We start from the raw sequence: 22,984 nt of genomic DNA, 5'->3' as shown, positions 1-22,984 counted from the left end.
TTCTCCATTAACCCATACACCCTTCTTTCCTCAATTCAATGTTTTCAATACTTCTTGTAAACATGCTGTAAATAACATTGAAACGATTGTGTCTCCTTGGCTTACGCCCTTCCTTATAGTTATTTTACTTTTCTGCTTATGGAGAATGGCGGTAGCTGTCCACTCATCGTAAATATTCTCTAGCATTATTACGTAATGCTCGGCTTCACCCAGCTTCCGTAATGCCTGAATGACTGCCGAGGTTTCGACCGAGTCAAATGCTTTCTCATTATCTATGAACGCTATATAATGGGGCCAGTATCCTCCGCGCACTTCTCTATCATCTGATTGATCGTGGGGTTCGGCCATCACCATTTCTTGCTAATGCATTACCACTTTAAACATGCTGCATTACAGCTCGCCATACAATATACCTTAAAACACGGTAACGCAGGAAAAGGAGGGGACCTCCGTGAGGATTTCCGACGCATGGATCCCGCATGACTCTGCGAGAGACCGTTCCCCGCTGATAGGGCTGTGTGTCTTCTGCGGTAGCACCGCACTTCTGGATTGGCCCCAGAAAAATATTATTGCTGGCTTATACCCAGACATTTCTCACTGCCGGTTCAAGCCCCGCTCACGACTGGGCATTTGGGTATAGGGGTTTGCCCCTGTGAGTTTCCGGCCAGAGGATCGCATTGACCGAAAGCGTTTCAGGGCGGATTCGAGTGGTCTGTGCGGCTGCAAATAATCTACATGCTATTGTTAGTACAAAATGTTTAGGCACAAACCCTACGGTTGGAACGGGCTTGCGTGGTGAACGTTAGTGAAGCGGGATTCACACGACGGAGAAACCCTCTCACGGAGACGGACGGATATGTGACGTCAACTGCACGTGACCGGATTATCCGGCCTGGCGGCGCATCCACACGTGCAGAGCTACGCGGACTGACTAGCAGACGACAGCGCCGAGGAACAGGTTCCAATCCCCGCCGAGGGCCATCGCCGTCAAGCGAAAACATGCAAAGGCATTTTCTTTCGCGGAGCCACCGCGGGCTATCCCCACCTAGGGGCGGAGCCTAAAACCGGTCACGTGAGCGGGTCCCGCGGGCCAAAAAGAGAGGGTTTCTCCGTCGTGGGAATCCCGCTTGATAAGTGACTGCGAGCACTGGTAAGTGCTTGATGAAAAGTATACTTTCCTATGCTGGGTGATTAGACGGAGTATCCTCTTTTGATGAATGTTAGAAAACCAACCCGCATCAAATCGAACTTACACTTCAGTTAATGTCATTGGTCTCAAGGACACCAATGATTCTTTTTTATATGCATGTTTCGATAAATAGAAAAGGCACCGTCAAAATGTGGATACGTCAATTCCTCTAACGATACCCATCCTTAACGAGTACAGATCTCGGTGCCGAAAATGAAATGATAAATCACGTTTCTTTAATTATTCAGAAGAAAATCCGTAAAACGCCATCCGCTCAATTTGAACCCCATTCAGTCCCCTCTAGCTCGGTCAGCCGTGCTCAGTAAGCGTTTTTTTAACACTTACGCCCCAAAAGGACAGAGTACAACAGTTAGCTTTGGAGCTCGGCGCAAAATTATTGCGGCCTGTTGTGATCCATTACGGTCAATGAATCTTTCAGAGTCTCTGAAAATTTCTCCGCTTCATCGAGCAGGCTTAACCATTATATTTGATTTTCTTCCTGTGACATATTCCGAAAAAAAAACAATTTTGATAGGTCCTTCCGGGCAAACTCCAGGTAAAGAAGACTCCCGAGAAAGCACAGATTAAAGGCGGAATCAGTGAAATAAACCGTTTGCTTACTCTCGTGGTGCTCCCAGTGGAGCTGACGTTTTCCAGCGTTCAACCTCCAAGATGCAGGCCTGTGTATACGGCATTTGCTTTCGATCATCCCATGTGGGCCTTCGGTCGGGCCCGACCACTCCATCGATCTCTCGCTGAATTCGAGCTTGGATTTCGTCGGGGTATTTTGCACACAGCAGCAAAAGCCACCACATTGTGTTGGTCGTGCTGACGGTACCACCAATGATGAAGGCGTTCACGTTACCGACCAGGTAGCGGTCTACATCGATGGACATGGTTGAAATACACCGTTCTTGTGAATAGGTTGTCGTTTAAATATCACCATACTTACTGACAACAAAGCAATGTCACACATTTCATTCCAGAAAATCCTGCTATACTAAAATATGTAAGGAGTCTTTAAAGTACTTAATTATTACACCATTATTATCAACATCCTACTAGGTCTAGAGCAGGACGAAGGACTCTTCCATGAACCTCCAACCGCCCCCGTAATTCTTCGGAGAATATATGCTATTTTGACTGCGTTTTGGCGATCACACAATATTTCGTGCCCACGATTTCATTGCCGATTCTATTCTAAACGACGCGTTAAAATGTACACCCTGGACGATTATTCGGGTTGTGCGAAAAATTACTTTCTATTCCTTGCTTTTTCATATCAAATACAATATTTCCGTGATTGCCGAGACACTTTGTGGGACGCAGGCAGAAACAGTCATTTATTTTATGCATGTTCATGAATTTGGCTGCAGAGGCAATTGCCATTCTTAACACAAAGTAATGGTTAAATCGACAGCTTTTTTTCCTTCCTAGAATGGTCAGCAAATGTCAGAGATGATCAGCCATTAATACAAGTGTCACCTGCCCCAAATCAGGGACTGATAAAGACCGGGAAAAATATGTCAAAGCAGATTAATCCACGTTAGGAGCTACCACCTAAAATACTTACGCGTAAACAAGGGTTTGGAGTCTTCCTTTGTTTCTTCGATTTTTCTTATGTATTGGTGAATAAAATCACGGCTCACATCTGTAGTTTGCTCAGCTTTGTAATCTAAAATCTGCTTCCTGCAAAATAAGTTCGTTGCTGGTGATTAATGTCACTTAGTATTTCAAACATTTTAGTTGAGGCAGAGTAGAAGGCATTGTTTCCGCTGTGAAGCCATGTGGTTGTGTTACTATAGCCCTTATGCAAAAGTTCTGCCCTCGGTCGGAGCCAAAGCGATATCTCCTTTCGCCTCTATAACAAAGGATTACGGCGGCTGTGAACACGCGTGCTGCACGTGCATTGTTTGGTGTCGTGCTGACCACTGCCCACCTCGTGTTGTTTGATCGTGCATAATTACTGCTGAATGGTGCGTGTGGACTTGTAAGTGGTTCCCCCGTCCCAGTACGGCTTCGTGGTGACATCTTATCCGTCCAAAACGCAATCGCAGCAGCACCAAAGGTGGAGTTGCAAGTTTGCCACCGAATAAAACAAATAGTATCCGGTGAAGTGGTTTGTACAAATTCAGGCTGTTTGTTTACCTCCGGCAATGCCATACGTGCGCTTACATCATCACGAATGCCGTGGAATGACACCTGGCAATATGAGTTGATGATATGATCGTTATGAGGGAGGCAAAAAATACACTAGTTTATGTTCTGTCTTCCTCACTGAAACTTTTTATGATCGTTCTGAGGGAGGCAAAAATACACTAGTTTATGTTCTGTCTTCCTCACTGAAACTTTTTGCGAGCTTGAAGGTGCATTTACGGTATGATTGATTAATTCCTTGAAGCATGGTAGAATGAACCCGAGTGTGACGGAGGTCATCACACAGTCAAAGAGACAGCCACCCCTCGCCTTTTCCCTCCTTTTTGCGTTACCTGCTCCACTCAGCACTGAAAAGGTTCTTCAAAATCTTTTTTACTGAGCTACTCCCTCAAATAAAGGGTCCAGACGTAACCGCATATATACCGAAACTGTCCCATAATTTCCTGTTCTCATTTCCGCAACAGGGCATCTTTGCACAGCCTGTTTTTTTTCCACGCTGGGGGTATATTCTGCATTCTTGTGGTTTAAGTGTACACAATAATCGTCATTCAGTGCAAGAACAATCACAGGTCCACCATCGGTCGTGGTTCAGCACAGATTTAATTCAAGCGCACGCTTGAGCTCAATACGCACGCAATGTGCTGCAAGCAACGTTTACATGGCATACGAAACCTACTGCTGGAAATTTTCTTCGTCATGGGCAGGTAAAAAGCTTGGTATTGTCAAACGCACATAAAGAACGTCAAGCCCCGAATGTAGCGGCTAAGCCTGTGTGTCACAGAGCATGTGCGTCAATACAGCTGTTGCAGCGCCCTGTTCAAACGTCAGTTGAAATTTTTTGCCTTGCCAAGAAAGACATAATATTCAACCCCGAACAAGCGAAAGCGAACGCTAACCCATTTCAGATAGAGAGCCATAGTCTTTCCATTGCGTAATCACTTTAAATCGTTTTGGAGCTTACTTTCATTCGCACGATCACGGAACTTGAAGCCCGCAGTCGCCGCTGCCCTAGCACGAACTTGCTGGCAAATTTGAAACAAGCAGGCAGTTTTTTGGTAACACCTTGCATATTGCATGGACAAAATTTCTCCTTTTCACAGTTATGGGAACGAAGGTAAAAACGTATGATTCGCAGCACGCGTTACACGCATACAAGAAAAAGGTATCAAGGTCCACGCTTGTTGCGGAAGCTACGATGACACAATAAATAACATTTTGACTTCCAAAGTTATTTCCTCTGCCTCCTGAACAACCTTGTTCCCTGTTTTTGAACGCTGGACGAGAGCACGTGCCAAATCACCCAACATTCTCCTCAGTTAGCTGTTCCACTTTCCGGAACAACCCTTAAATTTGGCGGCCGCGCTCGCAAGGGCCCCGACAGGGCAGCTGATTTTGCAGAAGGTCTATAACGCAAGCTTTATATTTTTAAGTTGAAATAGATGTTCTTAAATCAATCACCTTCGAAGGATGGTTTATTAAAGTATTTAACTCCCATTACTTATCATAAGAGGCTTTCAGTGGTGGCTGTACTTTCGATTCGTAGAATGCCCTTGCTTCCTCCTAGGTTTCACCTAAGGATGTATAAACGAAAAAGGTTGGAAAGCAAAAGTAATGTTATATTGCCCTTTCGCGAGTTTAGCGTTCAGTCTAAGACAGGTATTCTATGTGGCCTGATTAACTGTAGGGGTAGCAGGCAGTAAAAACTTCGAAACATTGGTACCTAGGTACGTGCACTATACTGATCTAAAGAACAATAAAAAAGAATATTGCGTCGGTGATAACTATATTCCCCATTTTTTCAAGTATTCTTAAATTATAGTAAAACATACTAAACGAAATGTGTATGACAACTTTAAGCGCCCCCCCCCCCAAAAAAAAATGGGTCCGCAATACGTCTCAGACTAGGCGACCCAGTATGACAGTACAATTAGTGCGCGCTGTGCCGTGCGCTTCTACTAAGACTCTCCCAGTTGACTCTGAAATAAATACTATGGGGATCGTTAGTGTGCAATATTCCAATCCTAAGGCCTAACCACTCTGCAAACATTTGGGAGCAAGCGTTAAAAAACTACGCACGTTTGTGAAATCGTTTAAACTCGCCCGTTTCTCTGTTTAAATTTATCTATTTTTGTTTAACCACAACGTACTGCTTTTCCTCACTCACCTCTTCGGCTTCGTAATGCACAAGAAAATGTAATGATCCACCCTCAGGCCTAGTAAGCGTTACTGTTTTCTCCCAATGTGCCCAAGACTTTTCTGCCCTATATGGTGGTTCATTCCCACACCACTTGTATGTTATGGGCAGCTCCTTGTTGGTATTCTTTGAAGTAAATGATCCCGATAACCTACCCTGTGTATCTGAAGTTAGCTTCCAACCTGGGCATGATAGATGCCCTCCATAAACAGCCGCTTCATATGCTCCAGATGGTTGCCACTCTATAATGTTCGAAATTATAGTATTGAGCAATAACTGTTGAATGTCCGTGCCATGCTTCGAAAGCGCAAAGAAAATTTGTCTGGGTTGCCCAACTTAACTTACCTGTGACGCATACTAATACAAGTGCCTTTATGTAAAATTACCGTGCATAACTCGAATAGCAGTTTTGTTATTTTTCCAAGCCCCCGTTTGCCATGCCTCACTTCGTGCTGGCGCTGTAAACAGCTAGGATCACTACGGAAACAAGTGACATTTTAAAACTTGCATTTCTCGACAACGGAGTCTTTGACCATGGTCGACGACACCCTCACACTTAACACCTAGATGACAAACTGGGTCTTACTCTGTGAATTTCTCCAAGGCAGTCATGCTGGCACTGATCCGACCAAGCCTCGTAGCAGACAGCCGCTCCAAAATTCGGCGCAGAAGTGTCGGAAAGAAGTGGTACAAGGGTCCCGCTTGGAAGTGAACGAACAGCTCCGTAATGAGGTTTTGGAGTTTCTGGCGACTGGGGTGGTCTGGCGGTAAACGACGGGCGTAGAAGAAAGAAGCGATGTTGCTAGAGGCGCAGGGCTGGATGTACTCTCTGACGTTGATAGGCTCCCCGTTCGTATTTCTGATTTTTTCCGCGAGGTGGCTGAATTCCTCCTGTTTTTGACAATAGCAAGAGCGTTTCAACTAGAACCGCTACGGCATCACTATTAAGAGAAATGACTGAGAATTAATTAGCATTTTGTTGAGCTATCGTTTATTTTCTCGGGGCCACAGCGGCGGAAGGGTAAATCGGAACTTTTGCTTCAACTGGTGGAATGGAAGCCAAAATATCGAACCGTAGTTACTTAGTCGACTCACCGCTTGACACTATGATGATTCAGAATTAATCGGATCGTCGTGACGTCATTTATAATTGCTGTAATATGATGTGATGTCTATTTTATTGCGCCGAAAAGGTTTCTTGTGCTAACATACGCACACGTACCCCTCTTGTCTTCCACTTGGTTTCACACATTTAAATATGATTATTTCCCGTTCAAAACGTAGCAATGTCTACAAAGCACACAACACTGCTGCGTGCTAGTCCGGGTATTTTTGGGAAACTCAAATCAAGAAAAATTCGGCCATTTCACCATTTTGAAACATTTAATTATGAATATTTCCCGTTCCAATATAGCAATGCCTGCAATGCTGGCGACGTTGCTGCCTGCTACTTCAAGTTTTTTTGAGGAACAAACATTCAGAAAATTGCGACCACTGCATAGGTTAGGTAAACCACTAAATGACTAAAAGAAATTGTCCTTGCAGCTGTTGCGCTACATGCTTTTAATGTCGCACCTCCACGGAGGCGCTCAATAAGCAGTTGCTATTGCAAGCACAGAATGGCGCAAACTAATCTGCTCGCCGTATAAGAAACGCATTTGAAGCTGTTTTCTTCTTTGTTGTGATTTCCTCTACAGCTCCCATTAAGGCTTATACGGCTGCAAATGAATGTCAGGTAACCCAGGGGGGGATTTTGCTTCGGTAGCATTACTGAGGACGCTAGGCTTTGTTTATTGTCTGTCTTTGGTCGTCATGATAAGTCCGAGAGCTGTGACAGCCTGGTCCCGCAATCCTTCCTGCGTGACGGAGATAGTTGCATTCATCAGTCAGATTTTCGACCTGACACCTTCCAACGAATTGCGTATAAGTTGCAATACGTTTGTGATTTCGACGCTATTTAGCTGAACTTTGTGTCATCATCCCCGTCATATTCATAAGTATCATCAGTCTTCTAAGGTCCACTGCGCTAAGAAGACCTCACCCATTGACTATCAAGCGCTTCTGTGTTGTCCTGCTCGAGTCCTCAGTTCACCCTGAAGTTGTCTATTTCACCCCTCCATCGTGTTATTGGCCTTCCCCTTCTTCTACACCCACCGCTAGGTATCCACTCGGTTACCCTAATTGTCCACCGATTTTCGGTTCGTCTCACCGCAAGGCCAGCCGAAGAGCAATTCTTTTTCTTTATTTGAACTATGATATCGTCACCTCTAGTTTCTTCTCTGATCCAGGTAGCTCGTTTTCTGTTCCTGAGTATTCGTAATATTATTCATTAAAAGGCCCATTGAGCTGACGTAAGTTTGCTTTTTAGTTGTTTAGTAAGGCGCCAAGTTGCAGCCCCGTATGCCGTCACCGCCAGTATACACTGGTTGCTCATTTTGCTTGTGGGTGACAGAAGTAGCTTACTTTTCATTATTTTGGAGTGCTTGCGGAGTGCTCCCTAACCCGTCCCTATTCGGCGCCGGATTTCTCTGTCATCGTAGGGTCAGCAATAACCATCTCTTCGACTTAGTTGCATTCTTTATTTTTTCAGGCGTTCCGTTTCGTAAGCTCTTGAGCACGTTTGTGGCATGAAGCTTACTCGTTAGTTTCTATTTATTCTTATATATTTCCAGTGCCGTGGGCCATGCTTATTAATTGTAGTTCCTGAAGCATTGTTTGTATGTGTTCTGCAGTATCACTAAGCAAGACTATGCCGTCAACAGACCTCAAATGGCTCAATTATTCCCAGTTCCTCCTTAATCCTAAGTTTTCCCTGTCGAGCTTTCTCAATACGCCCTCCGGACATGCTGTGAAAGTTTTGCAGAGATGGCATCTCCCTGTCTTACTCGCTTCCGGATAGGAAATTTATCGCTTTCCTTGTGGAGAGTTATCCTCCCCTGCATTCCTTATATATGTCTTCTAGAAGTCTTATGCAGGTGTCATCTGTTCCCCGGTCTTTTAGTGCTTCTTAAACGGCTGTGGTTAGTACGGAACAGAACGCTTCTCGTAATGTATAAATGTCACGTACAGGCGTTTAGTGTGCTCTGCGGATTTTTCTATCACTCGACTGAAGACACGGATGTGATCTATGGATGAGTACCCTTTTCTCAACCCAGCTTGCTATTGAGGTTGTTGGGAATCCAGGCTGGCACCCATGCGGCTAACTATTATTTTAGTGAACAACTTGTACACAACTAAAATCGACGGATGGGTCTGTAATACGTGATGACTTTCGGATCTACTTTCTGAAGAATCAGAATAATGTTGGCGTTTTTAAGGCTATGGTCACATATAGAGTGTTCAATCATTTTCAAAATGGTACAGCAATCTTTTCCGGTACAATATCTCCTGCTTGCTTAAAACGATCTACGGTAATGATGTCGTCTCCTGCAGCTTTTCTTATCTTTATGCCTTTGAGATCCTTTCCAACTTCATCTTTAGTCACTTGTGGGACATCGCAATTTGAGTTCGTACTCTCGGTAGTTTCCCCTTGTCTCACGTCACTGGCGTACAGCCTGGTGAAGAATCATTCTGCTACATTTATAATCTCGACCACGTTGGGAGTTATGTTGCCCTTTTCGTGTGTGAGCGGGTTCATCCTGTCTTTGCCGATGGCTAGCTTTCTCTTAGTTGCGTTTTAACTTCCCCCTGTGGGAAGCATTTCCTCGAACACTCCCATGGTATATGCACGAATGCCGTTTGTTTTACTTCTGTGAATCAGCTTCCACGGATCAGCTAATTCAGTGATATCCACCGTACTTGATACTTTCGTCTTCTTACGCTTGGCAGAGAGTTTTTTTTGTTTTCTTGACTAGATGTGTAAGGTTTGTTTCCCACTCCTTCTACCTCCCGTAGCTGCGGCTGATTCACGGAGGGCCAGTGTTAGGTTGTCATTTAGCCTGCCTACACTAACCCCCGTCTGCTCTTTCAAAAGCAGCGAGATTTTTTTTTTTGAGGAGTCATTTTAAACTCCTGAGATATGGCTCTGACTGACTTCATGCGGCGTTCATGGTTATCACGAGTTTGCTTCTTTTATTCAGGAATTCAACCTTAGCTTGCTTATCATCATCCTATGATCGGTTCTCCGCTTACGTAGCACCCCTACGTCTTACACAATACCTGGGTTGTCACTTAAAATGTAGTCAATTTGTTTGGACAGCAAACCTCTTTTAAAATCAATTTTTTGTGTTCGCAGTTACAAACACCAAGTAATTGCCAAGCGCGCTCTGAATCTTACTTAGTACATCTACGTCTTGCACGATACCCAGGTTGTCACTTTAAATGAAGTCGATTTGGTTTTTGGTGTTACGATCGGCACTTTTCCATGTCCATTTCGTGTTCTTTCGTTTATAGAAGAATGTGTTCATAAACCTAAGGTTTTTCTCTCTGCAAATTCAACCAGTACATCTTAACGACTGTTGCGATAGTCTATCGCCACGTTTCCCAATGACCTTTCTCCTATTTGCTTCTTACCGACCTTGGCTTTAAAATCTCCCATCCCAATCGTGAACTGCATTGTGGCCTTCTTCATTGCTGATTCGGCTTGCTCGTAAAACCTATCTAGGTATTCATCATCACTGCTCGGTTTTAGCGCATAGACCTGTACTATCGTTAACCTGTATCGCTCATTTAGCTTGAATACAACATCCGGGACTGCCTCGCTAACGCTAAAAAGGAGCTCCACGTAACCTGCTATTTCTCTTGTGTATTAAAATTTCCACACCGTGTTCTTTCTATTCTTGGGGTCAACTGTAGTATCGAATATGACCGTTAGTTATCTCCACAAAGCATTCTCCTGTCTTTCTAACATACTTAACCCTATAACATGCAACCTAATTTCTAAGAGCTCCACCAGTAGTTCGGCTAAGCTTCCCTCACTTAACAAGGGGCGTGTGTTGAACGTTGCCAGGGTCAATTTTCAAAGGTGGCATGTCCGGATCCAGAGATTCTTAGCACCTTCTGGTGTATCGCTGTGTGACCGCGAGCACGAACAGGTGCTCTACAGCTGCTCGGGATTGAGGGCCGAGAGTTAAGTTTGTTAGACTTGCGAGGTTGCGCCCAACTACTACACAAGGGTGGCAAGATCCTGCTCAGGTGAGATAGTGCAGTTTGTGTCCCTAAGAGCCTTTCTAGCATGGTTGAACCTTTCTACTGTAGTCCCTTGGGTACCCTGGGTGATGGTTACCTACGGAGCAGGCAGCACTCCATACCTGAATGGGTAGGGCATAGATAGCCGGACAAAAAAGAGCTATAGAGCAAGAGACGTTTTCCGCGGATGATGTTGCTTCGCACGCCTGTACTGATACTGAGCCATGGTGCACCATTTGTGGGTTTTGCTTTTTATACGCGCGGTTGTGAAGGATTTACGTAACACGCTGACTGACTGATGACATTCACTTACATCTGGCCATTGGAAAGGTAAGCCACTGCTACGCTCGAGTGAGTGAGTGAGTGTGAGGGGGACAGAGGTTCCAAGCCTGCACCACATATGTATCGCAGGGCCCATGCTCAAGTGGATAGACCCTTTTCAGAAAAGTTGGCAACATAGTAGATACGCGAGCTTTCACAATGACAACACTGAGGTCATTCGCAAACGTCGGACATGATAAAGGAATCGCGGCTTCATCATACCGCGGCTGCGCGGCGCTCTCTTAGAGCCACTCGCCGTCACCTCGGCGTGCAGTCTGATCTGATAGGTTTCTGAGTTTTTGCTTGCTATTTTGATTTTATCACCACATGCGGTTACAAGTTCTGCAGGAGTCATGCCGACTCAGTGCTGTGTCCCTCTCTGCAAACGGCACGGGTGCGTTCGTCGCTCAAACGCGGTTGGTGCCCCACCCGGTGATCCCCACGACGAAGACGCCATATCATCCAGTACCACAATATTGCGAGTCCATGTCCGAGCTTAGGCGATGCGTGAGCGCCCTGAGCCGAGCAGCCGGCACACTCGCTGTTTCCTTCATCCTAGCCGCGCGCAACGTTGCTCGACTGGCCTTCCGCTTGTCCGCTATGCCTGATAGTATTTTGCAAAGGGTCTATATCTACAAAAAAATTGCTAAATTGTTGCTCATCTGGCCAAAGAGGCTTGACCACTGGATCTATTACAGTCCTTCGTCTTGCCGAAATGTAGAAATTCGCATAGCTTCCTCTAAACGTGTCCGCTATGACGGAAATGTTCTCGCAGCTCTTCAATGACTTCAATACATATCGCTTGACGAACAGCTGTTTCCTGATACTTGTTTTGCCAAGAGCACGCAAGTACCAAACAGAGCGATCATTCCTGACTTGGTAGTTGCTAGTTTCTTGTTGTTGACCGACTACATTTTAAAAGAGCGTGGTAGTTTTCGCCACGGTTGACTGATATTAACGTTTTTCAACAACGTCGCTGAAGGCACTCCCCATGCTTAAGCCATGTCTTCCCGGAATTCAACGTTACATAAAGTATAATTAAATGTAGGACAGGGACACAAAAGCACGTGATGCTACTGGGATTCTCCCTAAGGACCCCAAAATAATTGCCTGGTAGCCAGGCAGAGAGGCCACCGGACATGGCTCGGTCCGAACACCGGCAGCCAGCGCTTGCAGTTTCTTTTCTGGACATTTGGACTTGTCGCGGTTTTACGCGGCCTAAACTGTGGATCTCAAAATACATGGTGCCGCCGCTTACGTCACAAGGATTGCTCGAGGTGCCTGTGCAAACAACAATAGAGTCTCACCATCATCTTGTCTTCCATGGTAGTCCTGGCAAAGCCCAAGTCCCTCAACATCGTCATGCAAAACTTTTTGTTTGCACTCCAAAGCTTGCCATTAAGGCTACCAACTCCTGGAAAAAAATATTCACAGGTTTTCTTCGTTTTTATTGCAATGGAAGACAATTTAATTAAATATGCACCAACACACGCTATCTGTATTGCATAAAAACGTGTTTGTAAACATGATTACTTATCTGAAAACAAAATTCCAGCATAGCAAACGATTTTTTAATTTGTAATCTTTTCTGAGCATAAGTATTTCGTCGGCAGTTTCTCTTTCATTTCGTTCAAGCAGCAATGCCACATTTTCATTCGATATCCGCCAAAAAGAAATGCTATCGTAGATTGCCACAATTTTAGCCACCAGCTCTGAAACCAAGTGCTCGCACTTGGAAGGCTTCTTTTTTACACGCGAAGGAAATAATTACCGGCACTACGTCGCACATACAAAATTGCTCTCTGGAATATATTTGTGGATATACAAGTGAATACATTAAAATAATAATTTTCAAATTCACTACAAGACAATGTGCACGTAGAAATTTTCATCGGACAAAACTTTAATTCGTAAGACTGTTGTTGTAGCGCACTCACCTCGCTCAGAGATGTTTCATTGAATGACCTCTCGATCTATAGCTATGGTACCATTACGTGGTGCACAGAACTGTAGAGATTTTTCTCATGTGTACATACATGAGCTACTATTCCTGCCAGTTTATCGTATATAACGGTAGGCTCAAATTGTAGTACAGCTAAACCTGGATGTAACGAACCTCTATTTAACGAATTCCTGGATTTAACGACGTTTTTAAATTCCTCATTGCCACCCCCATAGAAGCCCATGTGTTTGCGACCTCTATGAAACGGAGGCATTGCGGCGGTTAACCTTGATGTTACGAACTGTCTAAGCTGAACAGCCATGGTTTTTAGCACTTTTACTGCTAAATCATCGGCCAGAGGAAATGCACTAATTTGCCAAATGCTAGCACTGCTTCAAGGAACTAGCAGCAATGAAGTCGTCTAGAATCGCCAAAAACAAAAGTCGTCGTGATGATCTTGATGAAAGCAGCGGCTAGCGCCACCTCATGGCTAACGTAACACGAAACTTACATTGTGTAGCGTGACACCAGGGGGAAAAGGTAACTACATTCCAATTTTTTGGGGTGACTTGCGTCGTCTCCAGTCTTTCTCTCTCCCCCCCTCTCATTCTTGTCTCCCACATGCCTCTCCTGTATATCTACTTCAATAAAATTTTCGGTCACTAAATTTTTTTTCGCCCGTACCACACACTACCGTGCGTTGCCACGTGGAAGTGCGGTGTCGGTTCGAGCGTTACGTTTTGAGATGCTAGGTCTTCCTATCGACCTGTAGTCACGCGTCTTCAATGCTACCTGTGGTGTCGGTTTGCGATGATGAGTCCTGTTGCCAGAAAACGGTACGTTTTCTCTTTTGCAAGAGAAGTTCGCATTTTGAAATTCCCTCGCCTCCCGGTACAGTATTCCAGCGAGCACCCTCTGAACAATCTTGAGTCGGAAAGAGAGCACGAAGTTAGCAAAAAGGCGCAGTTTCAGCATTAGTTTGTTTTTTGAAGCGCGTCTGGAACCCAAAAGTGTTAAAAGGCAGAAGTGATGGTTAAGCTACGTTGGTGAATATGGGTGTAAGTGACCCAGCTTCTTTGAAGCACCCTGTAGTGCCTGAGCTCGTGCGAAAGCGGCAGGCGCAAATCACGCAGCGTTTCACTGTGAAATAAATGCTTGAAGGTCCGTTCACCTTCACTAATGTCAAGCATTCTGCTTTCGCATCTGCTTAATCCACGCTAGCCTTACCTCGAACACTGCATGCAACGAAAACCTGGATGGGACGCAAAATTGGAAGCTTTTGTCGACTTCGTTATATCTGGGTTTAATTGTAGTAGTTTTGCTCAAGGAATCATTCTACGATAGCCTCCACAAAGTATAATCAGCATTGTTTCAGATAAACAATGCCTCAGCCAACCTTTTTTGCAGGCTTGTATGATTCATTTAAAAAAATGAAATTATGGTGTTGAACGCGCTGAAGCTACACCCTAGTCAAGTGTAAAAACGGGCAATAAATAAAAACAAGCGAGACTGTGACGTAAGTCCACAGTTTCACGTAATCCCGTCCGGCCGCGAGGGTACATTAGACGCAAAAAAGAGAAGCCGATCAATTAAAAAATTGTTCTTGAAGTTCCGGCGTCTAGCACGGAAGCCTTGTTCCCAATGAAGACATACACATTTCCAATTTTGGTTCATGTAAATGGTTCAAGTAATTCCTGCGAACTGCGAGTCTAGATCGGCTGTAGATTTCAGTGGTGGCGAGGTTGCGATTAACTGTGTTAGTTGTGTGGTGTGAGTTATTAGTGATTCCAGATGTAGCCGTAATGACCTCATTTTTTTCGTTGCCACGATTCTTGCAAAACGAAAGAAGTATTGTGTGAGATATCCATTAGACAACTCTGCGAATATTCTACGAAATGGTTTCCGCAGGTTGCAATGGTGTTTACACCACGGAATCCAGAAATTTTAAGAAACGATTGCAGCAGCATGCTCGTGACGTGAATAACAGCAGTCGCAACAACGCTTTAGCGGAACACGGTTTCACCAGTTACCATAAGATTGATTGGGACAATTTAAGAATCATCGGAATAGAGGAATGACAGCATCAAGGCTACTTATAAAATCAATAATCATTCCGGCCAACCTAACACAGTTAAGCGCAACAACGGAAACCTGCACCCTATCTACGCTTGCTGCTCGAAACGGAGCAAATCTAGCGATGTCCTCATAGTAAACATGGCTTTCGTGCTAGACGTTTAAACGTCAAGAATTACATTTTTAGCAGATCGGCGTCTCATCTTTGTGTCTAATACACGTTGCTTAGAAGGCGCGCCATAGTGGAGTGCTCCGCATTCATTTTCATCAAGTCGATGCGCGAACGTTCTCGTTTTTCGACTGCCTCCATCAGATAAGCAAACACTGCTGCAGGGATCCAACCCGGCCGCGGTGGCTGGTTTTATGACGAGTAAAATATGCGGTGAAATACACGACACGCTTTCTGTTCAAGCAAGCCACTTGCCACCAGCCCCAGCCGATAACCCCCTCCTTATCCCCAGCACGTGCGCGGCCTCTCATGCCCAGCTGAGACCAGAAGGCCATACCCCTCCCGCGCCCTCTTGTCCTACTTGGTTCCACGCAACTTCAAGTGGGGCATTAGTGGCGTGAGTTCTTCGGGGAGAGCCTTCAATAAACCCGTCACGGGGGTGTATGGCGGCAAAACCTTAACAATGTATTCTTGTCTCCCGTCGGCTTCGCCACACGCATTCATTTCCTGAACCATGACTTCACCTATTGCTTTCTGAGGGGGCTGCAGTAGTCTTAGGCAAAAGATGGCGCCACCAGTCCACGGCGCGCGCGCCGCTCGTGGGACCTTGTTCTCGGCGGTTGCACTCGGTTTTGCAAGAGGTAGCGTCAAACATCCCCCTCGCGAGAGGCACGATCAAATGCAGAGCATTTTCGGGGGCGCACGACGTTAAGTAGTTTGCGTTGCGTTAATGTTGTTGCACTTGTGGCAACTGCTGACGAGAGAGCGCTCGTCAGCAGTAATTTGAATGAGTCAAGGATATAAGGCGCGTTCGAAGCCTCCCATTCTGTGTCGGCTTTGTGGCGCAGTGGGTAGAGAACGATGTACATTGCGTTCCGCCCGCAGGGTCGAGGGATCGAAACCGGGCGCCGGATAGTATTTTTTTTATATAGTATGGACAACGACGGTGCGGACTACGGACGTTAACGCGGGTGACATCGTGAGTTACTGAAATGCTTTGCATTTAAAAGGACCTAACGGTGGTTTTCTGGAGGACCAACTGAATTTCCTAGATTCATTCAACCCTTCGAGGAATATGTGCGAGCGGACGAACGGTTGTCCGCAACCGGTCGGTGCGCTCCGATACTTCCCAAGGACGAAATGCTGGAAGCGAGTCACAGAAAAAGCACAAGCCATCCCGAGCAATGGGATGCAATCGGGCACCTACCGCAACACGAACCTAAGACGCTACGACTTGACCACGCGGCCAATTTTTCTTTTTGGCCGCGTGGTCAGCAATGAAACCTGTTTTATTTATACAGGAAGTGGTTACACTCCTTACGACTGCTGCTTTCGAGCATGGTAATTACAATAGCATGTATGGTCAGCGGTTCGGCTATACCAAGACAGTAGTTACCAATGAACGTAACATCGCTAGAAACGGGTGCGCTATTTTAAACAGCAATGCCGTTATTTTAACCCTGTACTTCCCAATGTATCACACAAGATACGCAATCTTTAGTTCTTTTTTACTCTCACCTGGGCGTTTCCACTGTATCAGTTCTGTTACCTCCTGAGCATTTAAAAAAAACTATAGTTTTGTAACTGGCCGCTTGTAGTCCCAAATACCGTTCGCAAGGTGGCCTCCTCCATCGTGGGCACGCTTGGCGGTGCAGAACTAATTCGCAAGGTAACTCGGTGCCAGTAAGGTTCCGGCGTGACTCTACAAGTTACATGGAAGGTATATGACTGATTTTTACGAGGCCATCCGTGTAGAAGCGACGCTTCGACGCTGTTCAGTGATCGAAATTGACTGTATAATATATGACACAATAGGCAATAAAAGTATCTCGATGTAGCATATATGATGCAGCGGCCAGTGCTGTACTACATTTAAGCGAGTTCGTGTGACACCAAGAGAGCTTCGATTTTTCATTGCCGGTATCACGTACGCCCTTAAAAAAACGAAGAAATTAAAGAGGTGAACCACCACACCCGCTGTTTTATCCTCTGACATGAACTGGTGTGTTATACATTTCAGGTTCGATTGCATGGGTTCCGCTGCGCGGCCGTTCGCCCATGCTGCAGCGAACGCAGTGGGTGGCGCACTTCGCTGTTATGCGTGACCACCTCCAAGATAAAAATGAATGGCGCTAGTGGCCGTTCCTACATAACGTATGCTGGTGTGACTAGGAAGCAGGTAGGTGTGACTGGGAAGAAACGGAGTCGGTCACCGTGCATACTTTCTGACAAGAGGCATTGTTGCAAGATCAGGCCAGCTTTTAAAAGTAAGTTTTAATGGGGAACTACTGGGGATACAAAGTATTTGTACGTGTTATGAATAATTGCAACTGCGTTTTCCAATTTTCGCGGCTAAACTGCCCTAGTGCCTTGTATCATACATGCTATATCATGTAATTTTATAACCTCGGGAGAAAAAAATTCATAGCGTTTCTTTATTGTTACATTCAAAAGTACAATGTAATATACAATATATTATTTATCTATTGTTTTTATTGTTTCGGCATTACAAAATTAACAAAAATTTAAAGCGTATCTTTAATTTACGAGAAATGCTACCACTATTCAACATATTACGACTACCACACGAACCTTACTTTTGTTTACAAGCGCAGACTTACACAGGATTTATGTGCTAGTTCGATCATTCATTTTTTAAGAAACCAAATATACATGAATTTGTTTGGGCACATTGACATTAGGTCCTCAACAACGGCGCTCCAAATCTGGAAAGCATACAGAATAAATAGAAAGCTTCAACTTGTTACAATCAGTGAACAAATCAAAAGAAATAAACACACCACCCCTCTTGTACACTTCCATTTATTTAATGTACCCTCCGGGCCAGAGGCATTGAAGAGGGGAGTGGGTTTTACAAAAAAAACATGCTGTTCACTTGTACTTGCTGTACACTTGAAAACATGCTGTACACTTGTACAGCATGTTTTCAATTCTTTAATGTACACAAGAAATGCGTAGTGCCGTTTCGTCGAAAATGAGAGATTTCTTCTGAACAAACTACTGCTATCCAGAAAATAAACGAGGCACTCCTACACCGCTTCGTAATTTTGGAAGAGAAATGTGGTCGCTGTCTAACTGTCTCTTTCTGCATACTTGATTCTGCAAAAATACTGCATTTCCAATATGTCCTTTTGTTGTACTGGCACGATCTACGAAACCGATAACGAAAAAGGCAGAGTGTTCTTCATACAAAATATTTGGGTTGAGAAGCATTGCACTTACCTGCGAAATATTCACGATGAGTCCCAAGGGTTTTCGAACGATACAGTATTTCGTTAGTGTTTAAAAATTTCCTTGTGCTCTCGAAGTCGTTAACTACAACAATATTCATACCGTTAAACTTCAGCCTGGAAAAACAACGAAAGGACACATACAATTCCTACAATATGTTGCCCGTTACTTCATAACGACTTTCTAGCAAAAATTTCTCTAACGCAAAAGTATTGATTTTTAATAGTCACAGCACTTTCAGTTCTTGCAACAGCCTAATTATTAGAGATTCCATAGTAACTACATTTTCATTCTTTGATATTGCAGGAGGCTTCACCTGCTCGGTAGACATGATGGCGTAAGGACCATTATAACCTTCTTAGATCCCTTTTCCTTTTTCTCTACACGTAGAGAAACTCTATACGTATAGGAGTGTAGAGGAACTAGTGGGAGAAATTGAAACAAATGGGCACCACAAAGCTCCGTAGTCGGCCAAATATACTAACTACAGCTACACAAGCGGTCGGTAAATACATTTTCATCTTAGGGAATTCCGAATTTCCGAAACCAATATTTACCATAATATTAAGAGTACGAGGGGCGTTCATAGCAAGTAAAGGCAAGAAAAACGAACCACAGATAAGCATAGGTTAACCCACAAATTCGAAAGTATTCAGAAGAATATATAAAAAAGAGGTGACCCCCAAGAGGAACAATCTCTGCGAGAAACGAGAGTCAGCTGCCTGGTATATGCCTTGCATTTCCGCTATCTTAACGGAGAGGAGACTGAAAATGCCAGCAGCACACTAAGCATGGGCTAGACACCGGGTCCTTGGTTTAGCTACTGCGAAGAGAATATTTTGGTCTGTCTGTCTGTGTACCGGTAAACCGAATGAGTCGCCCAGCCAAACTTTGCAGAATTCTTGAATGAGGGGTTTCATAGGCAAAACAATTCTAATGTATAAATCTTTTAGCATAAAATTGAATCGCATGAATTCTTCTGCTAAAAACATCAAGGATATTTGAGTCCACCATAATTTATAAATAATATTGGCAGTTTTTCTAGCACACATAGACGTGGGCGAAATTTTTGCCATATCGCTGAGGAAAACTCGTTGAACACCATATTTGGCTATACAATACCAAAAGAGCTCACGTCCGAGCCTATGCTTCTGCCGAGGCACCAAGCCTAACAATAACACAAATCCCAACGAAGGGGGCGCCAGAAGTGGGTGTACTCAAATCTAAACCGAGTTCGTTTAGCCTCATTGCGTTTATCATGGATGAACGGAGATTAGAGGGGAACATCGTCAGTTGCATGTGGTGAGGGTGGCAGGGCAATTACGTGCCACGAGCGGCAGAAGACTCAAACGCGACCAATTTTATACAAATACGCGAGCAGATACGCGACCAAGTTTTAAAATACGAAGGGCTTTTTCGGTTTATCTGTCAGTATATCCATCACTTCAGCCTTCCGTCCAAAAGCTACAACGATTGTTCATAAAGTATATATAGGCAATTCCAATACAAACAACTAAACCTGCGTAAACCTGCGTTTGCAAGTCATACATTTCCCCATTACGTAGCGCGAAAAAACCCGCGGCCCAGTTCAGACAGAATTTTTTTAGTCACCGGTAGTTCTTGGGCTATTTTATTCTAACACATTGTTATTTGGTTTCCCATAGCACATAAAAACAATTACCAGTTCCCATGCAGCATTTACCATGAAATATTTGTGTCGAAATGAACTGATGTTTAACATTTTTTTAGAGTTATTCAGCTTGGCGTTGTTGCTGATTATTGAGACGATGAGTCGTTGGAAGTTTTAATCTTCCTTGGAAAGACTTCCCGAGCGCCAACATCAGAGAGGCTCACACCGGGTTCCCCAGGAGCCTTCCCCAAAATCAGGTTTCCGCACTAGCCGAGCTTTCCGTCGTGGTCCCTGAAAACTATAGCTTTATGTGGTGTGATACTCTAGTTTCATGGGCACACTTAAATATTGTTCCGCCTAACTACTTTGAGTTTGCGTGTCAAGTGGCCACGTGGCCTGTGCAGCGGTGGAAAAATTAAAGCTATTGAAGCTACAGTAACAACAGAAAATGAAATACCACAAGTTTGTAACAAACTATTCAAATCAACAGTTGCGACATTATCTGTTTGAGCGCACCACTTTAGGTTTTTTTATTCACCAAGCACTAAGAGCGCGACAACACTTCACAAAGCCATTCAATGAGCCGAGGACAGCCAAACCCAGTGTTTCAACCGCGTATTGTTGCCTTTTTGCCCCCCTCCCGAATCCTGTCTGCTACGTGGTGCTGAGTCGCGCCTCGTGAACGGTTTAGTGTGCCTTGTTTGCTTTATATCGCCACATATATTATGGTGTTGTCAGCACCTTGCTCGTCTCCGTTGTGCACAACATGGGCTTTGCTTCGGCCACGGCGCAGAATTCTGCCGTCACTTTAGTCGCAGTCGATGCTATGTGTGTTTTTTGCGATCCCAAACATAGGTGGGCAACCGAAGTTAGCGCAGGTCATTACCAGGCTAACTGCAGTTTTGCTCTACAGTGTAACGTAGGCCGACTATGGTTACGTCTCACTGCTCTTAGGTTAACCAGGGTTATAGGGTGTCCGTGTAACTCGGATTTAACTTCACCATACGCAGCCTCCCCTCCCGCCCCCTTTACTGGTAGTCGTTTAGTCGGCCCCGCTGACTGATCAGCTCAGGCTAGCTGCAGTTGAGTGTAAGGTAATTCCTCGCTGTCCCAAGGGCAAGATGTCTGAAACAGCAACACCAGCCCCCTCCGAATTTATCGAAGGAGCAAAGAAAGCTTCACCTTAAAAGCCCGCGTCCAAAATGACAGAAAAAGGCTCCAACACATGCGAGGTAAAAGCGAGGGGAAAAAGAGCGCAACTTCCGCACGAGCTGCCCCAGGCAAATAATACACCAAAGATAAAAGAATAGATCTGCGCTGTCCAGTAGGTGGTGCGCGAGCAATGCGAATTTGAGATACTTGGAGTGCACTTAACGCACACTCAATTACCCACGAGATGCAGAGCAGAGACGAAGCTGGCGAGGGGTGGGACTCAAGAGCAAAGAAGGAGTGTCGGGCCGGGACACGAGATGGCTCTTGTCTTTCGACTTTAGTGGCAGTTAGACAAGCTTATACGGGGCCATTTTTTTGTAAACCTCCTAAGAATTGAACAGACAGGTTCCTAAAAACAAACTAACAATGGTGCTTTTTTATTTCTTGTGTATGCATAAGGAAGAGTGTATTGGTATACTGGTAACCCAAGACGAAAATAAATCATAATTAACGTTGCGATTCTTCCTTTTTCGGCGCCAAGCAGTTTTTTTCTAATGTTTTATATGCCGATCTGCACGCCAACGTCCCATCTTTGGGTGTCTCTAGCAATTTTTTCCAGTCTCCGGAGCCCATCTTTTTTACGAGTCAAAGAGGGCAAAACATTATGCAGCTTCATTCTGAAAAACCGATTGTATTTTAGAAAAGCTAAAACTGACGTGACCTTCCCGTTCGTAATTCAACACGAGGGCATTGCGTGATCTATAGGCCTTCCTGTATTTTTTTACCCAGCCGCAAATCAAAAAGTATGACAAATATAGGGCAGCCAAATATAGCGTCCTGAAATCCTGCATCTTCCCGCCCACTAACCTCCTACACTGCAACAGCACTGAAATTGACATAAGACCAGAGCCAAACATATTAGGGTGGTCACTAATGCCTTACGGAGGAACAGGTGTAGAATTGAGAGTAGGGCGGATTTTCTTCAACCACATCTAAGCCAACAGGCAATATAAAGAGAAACAACCAGTGCACCCTTGTTAAGCCTACGCTGCCTCTAACTATGGTTTATTTAACGCAAAGGGGCAACCTTTTCAGACGTACCTGTAAACAGGCCCATACAGTGAGGCCCACTCAAGGGCTTTTGTTTTGAAGAAATCATGTGCCTGTATCTCCACGTGTCCCCGGTAACTACTGGAGGGAGGCATTGGTGGTAGGCGTGCACCGGGCGGAAGTTCACGTCCGAAAAGGCGCCTTCTTAAGAACTGAATAGCGAGCCACACAAGGAATGCAAGGATGAGGCTGAGGACCACCGATGCAGTGAATCCCATGACACCTGATTCCGTTGTTGTCCTCACTCACTGCATACAGGCGATGTTTGTGAGAAAATACTGAAAAATCCGTCACACATGAAATTTATAAAGTTGTATTTAATCTGCATTGCAGCTTTCCACGTTGATTTTTTGTTTGCTGTTAATTAGCGTTGGCGATTGCTCGAATGCCCCTAGGCTAAATTCTCTCTTCTGACGCCGTGTGACCTTAAAAGGGGGAACACCCCTCCTGACTCTAAGCAACTTCAGCGAAAACGAATACTTCGTGAGCTGTACGTTATCGTAGTAACACGCGGGCATTATTCGGCTGAACTCATCCCCGTTCTTTTTTTTCAGAGTGCCGGATTTTTCACTGTTTTCGAATACATATGCACAGCCTAATATTACAAACTCAGATTTCAGTGCTGACGAAGGATGACGCCACTTCTATAGCTTGCTGTGCGTTTTTTT

General features: G+C 44.7%; 1 protein-coding gene across 1 annotated transcript in view; it reads right to left on the bottom strand.

Moving 5' to 3' along the window:
* Positions 1-22,548, bottom strand: part of LOC144148256 (vitamin D 25-hydroxylase-like) — a 47,679-nt gene extending 25,131 nt beyond the window's left edge. Inside the window, exons 1-6 of the mRNA XM_077679819.1 lie at positions 22,308-22,548; positions 18,416-18,540; positions 12,296-12,402; positions 6,127-6,431; positions 2,763-2,878; positions 1,811-2,069 (exon numbers count right to left, since the gene is read on the bottom strand). Of these exons, the coding sequence (XP_077535945.1) occupies positions 1,811-2,069; positions 2,763-2,878; positions 6,127-6,431; positions 12,296-12,402; positions 18,416-18,540; positions 22,308-22,534 (1,139 nt within the window). The 5' untranslated portion in view covers positions 22,535-22,548. The remainder of the gene's footprint in view (positions 1-1,810; positions 2,070-2,762; positions 2,879-6,126; positions 6,432-12,295; positions 12,403-18,415; positions 18,541-22,307) is intronic.
* Between the last annotated feature and the right edge of the window lie 436 nt (positions 22,549-22,984).

Source organism: Haemaphysalis longicornis, unplaced genomic scaffold, assembly GCF_048455015.1.
Source record: "Haemaphysalis longicornis isolate Haplotype H1 unplaced genomic scaffold, Haemaphysalis longicornis Haplotype H1 scaffold_8, whole genome shotgun sequence".
Taxonomy (NCBI): domain Eukaryota; kingdom Metazoa; phylum Arthropoda; class Arachnida; order Ixodida; family Ixodidae; genus Haemaphysalis; species Haemaphysalis longicornis.
Note: the sequence above shows the minus strand (reverse complement) of the source record. Positions and strands in the feature narration are given on the sequence as shown.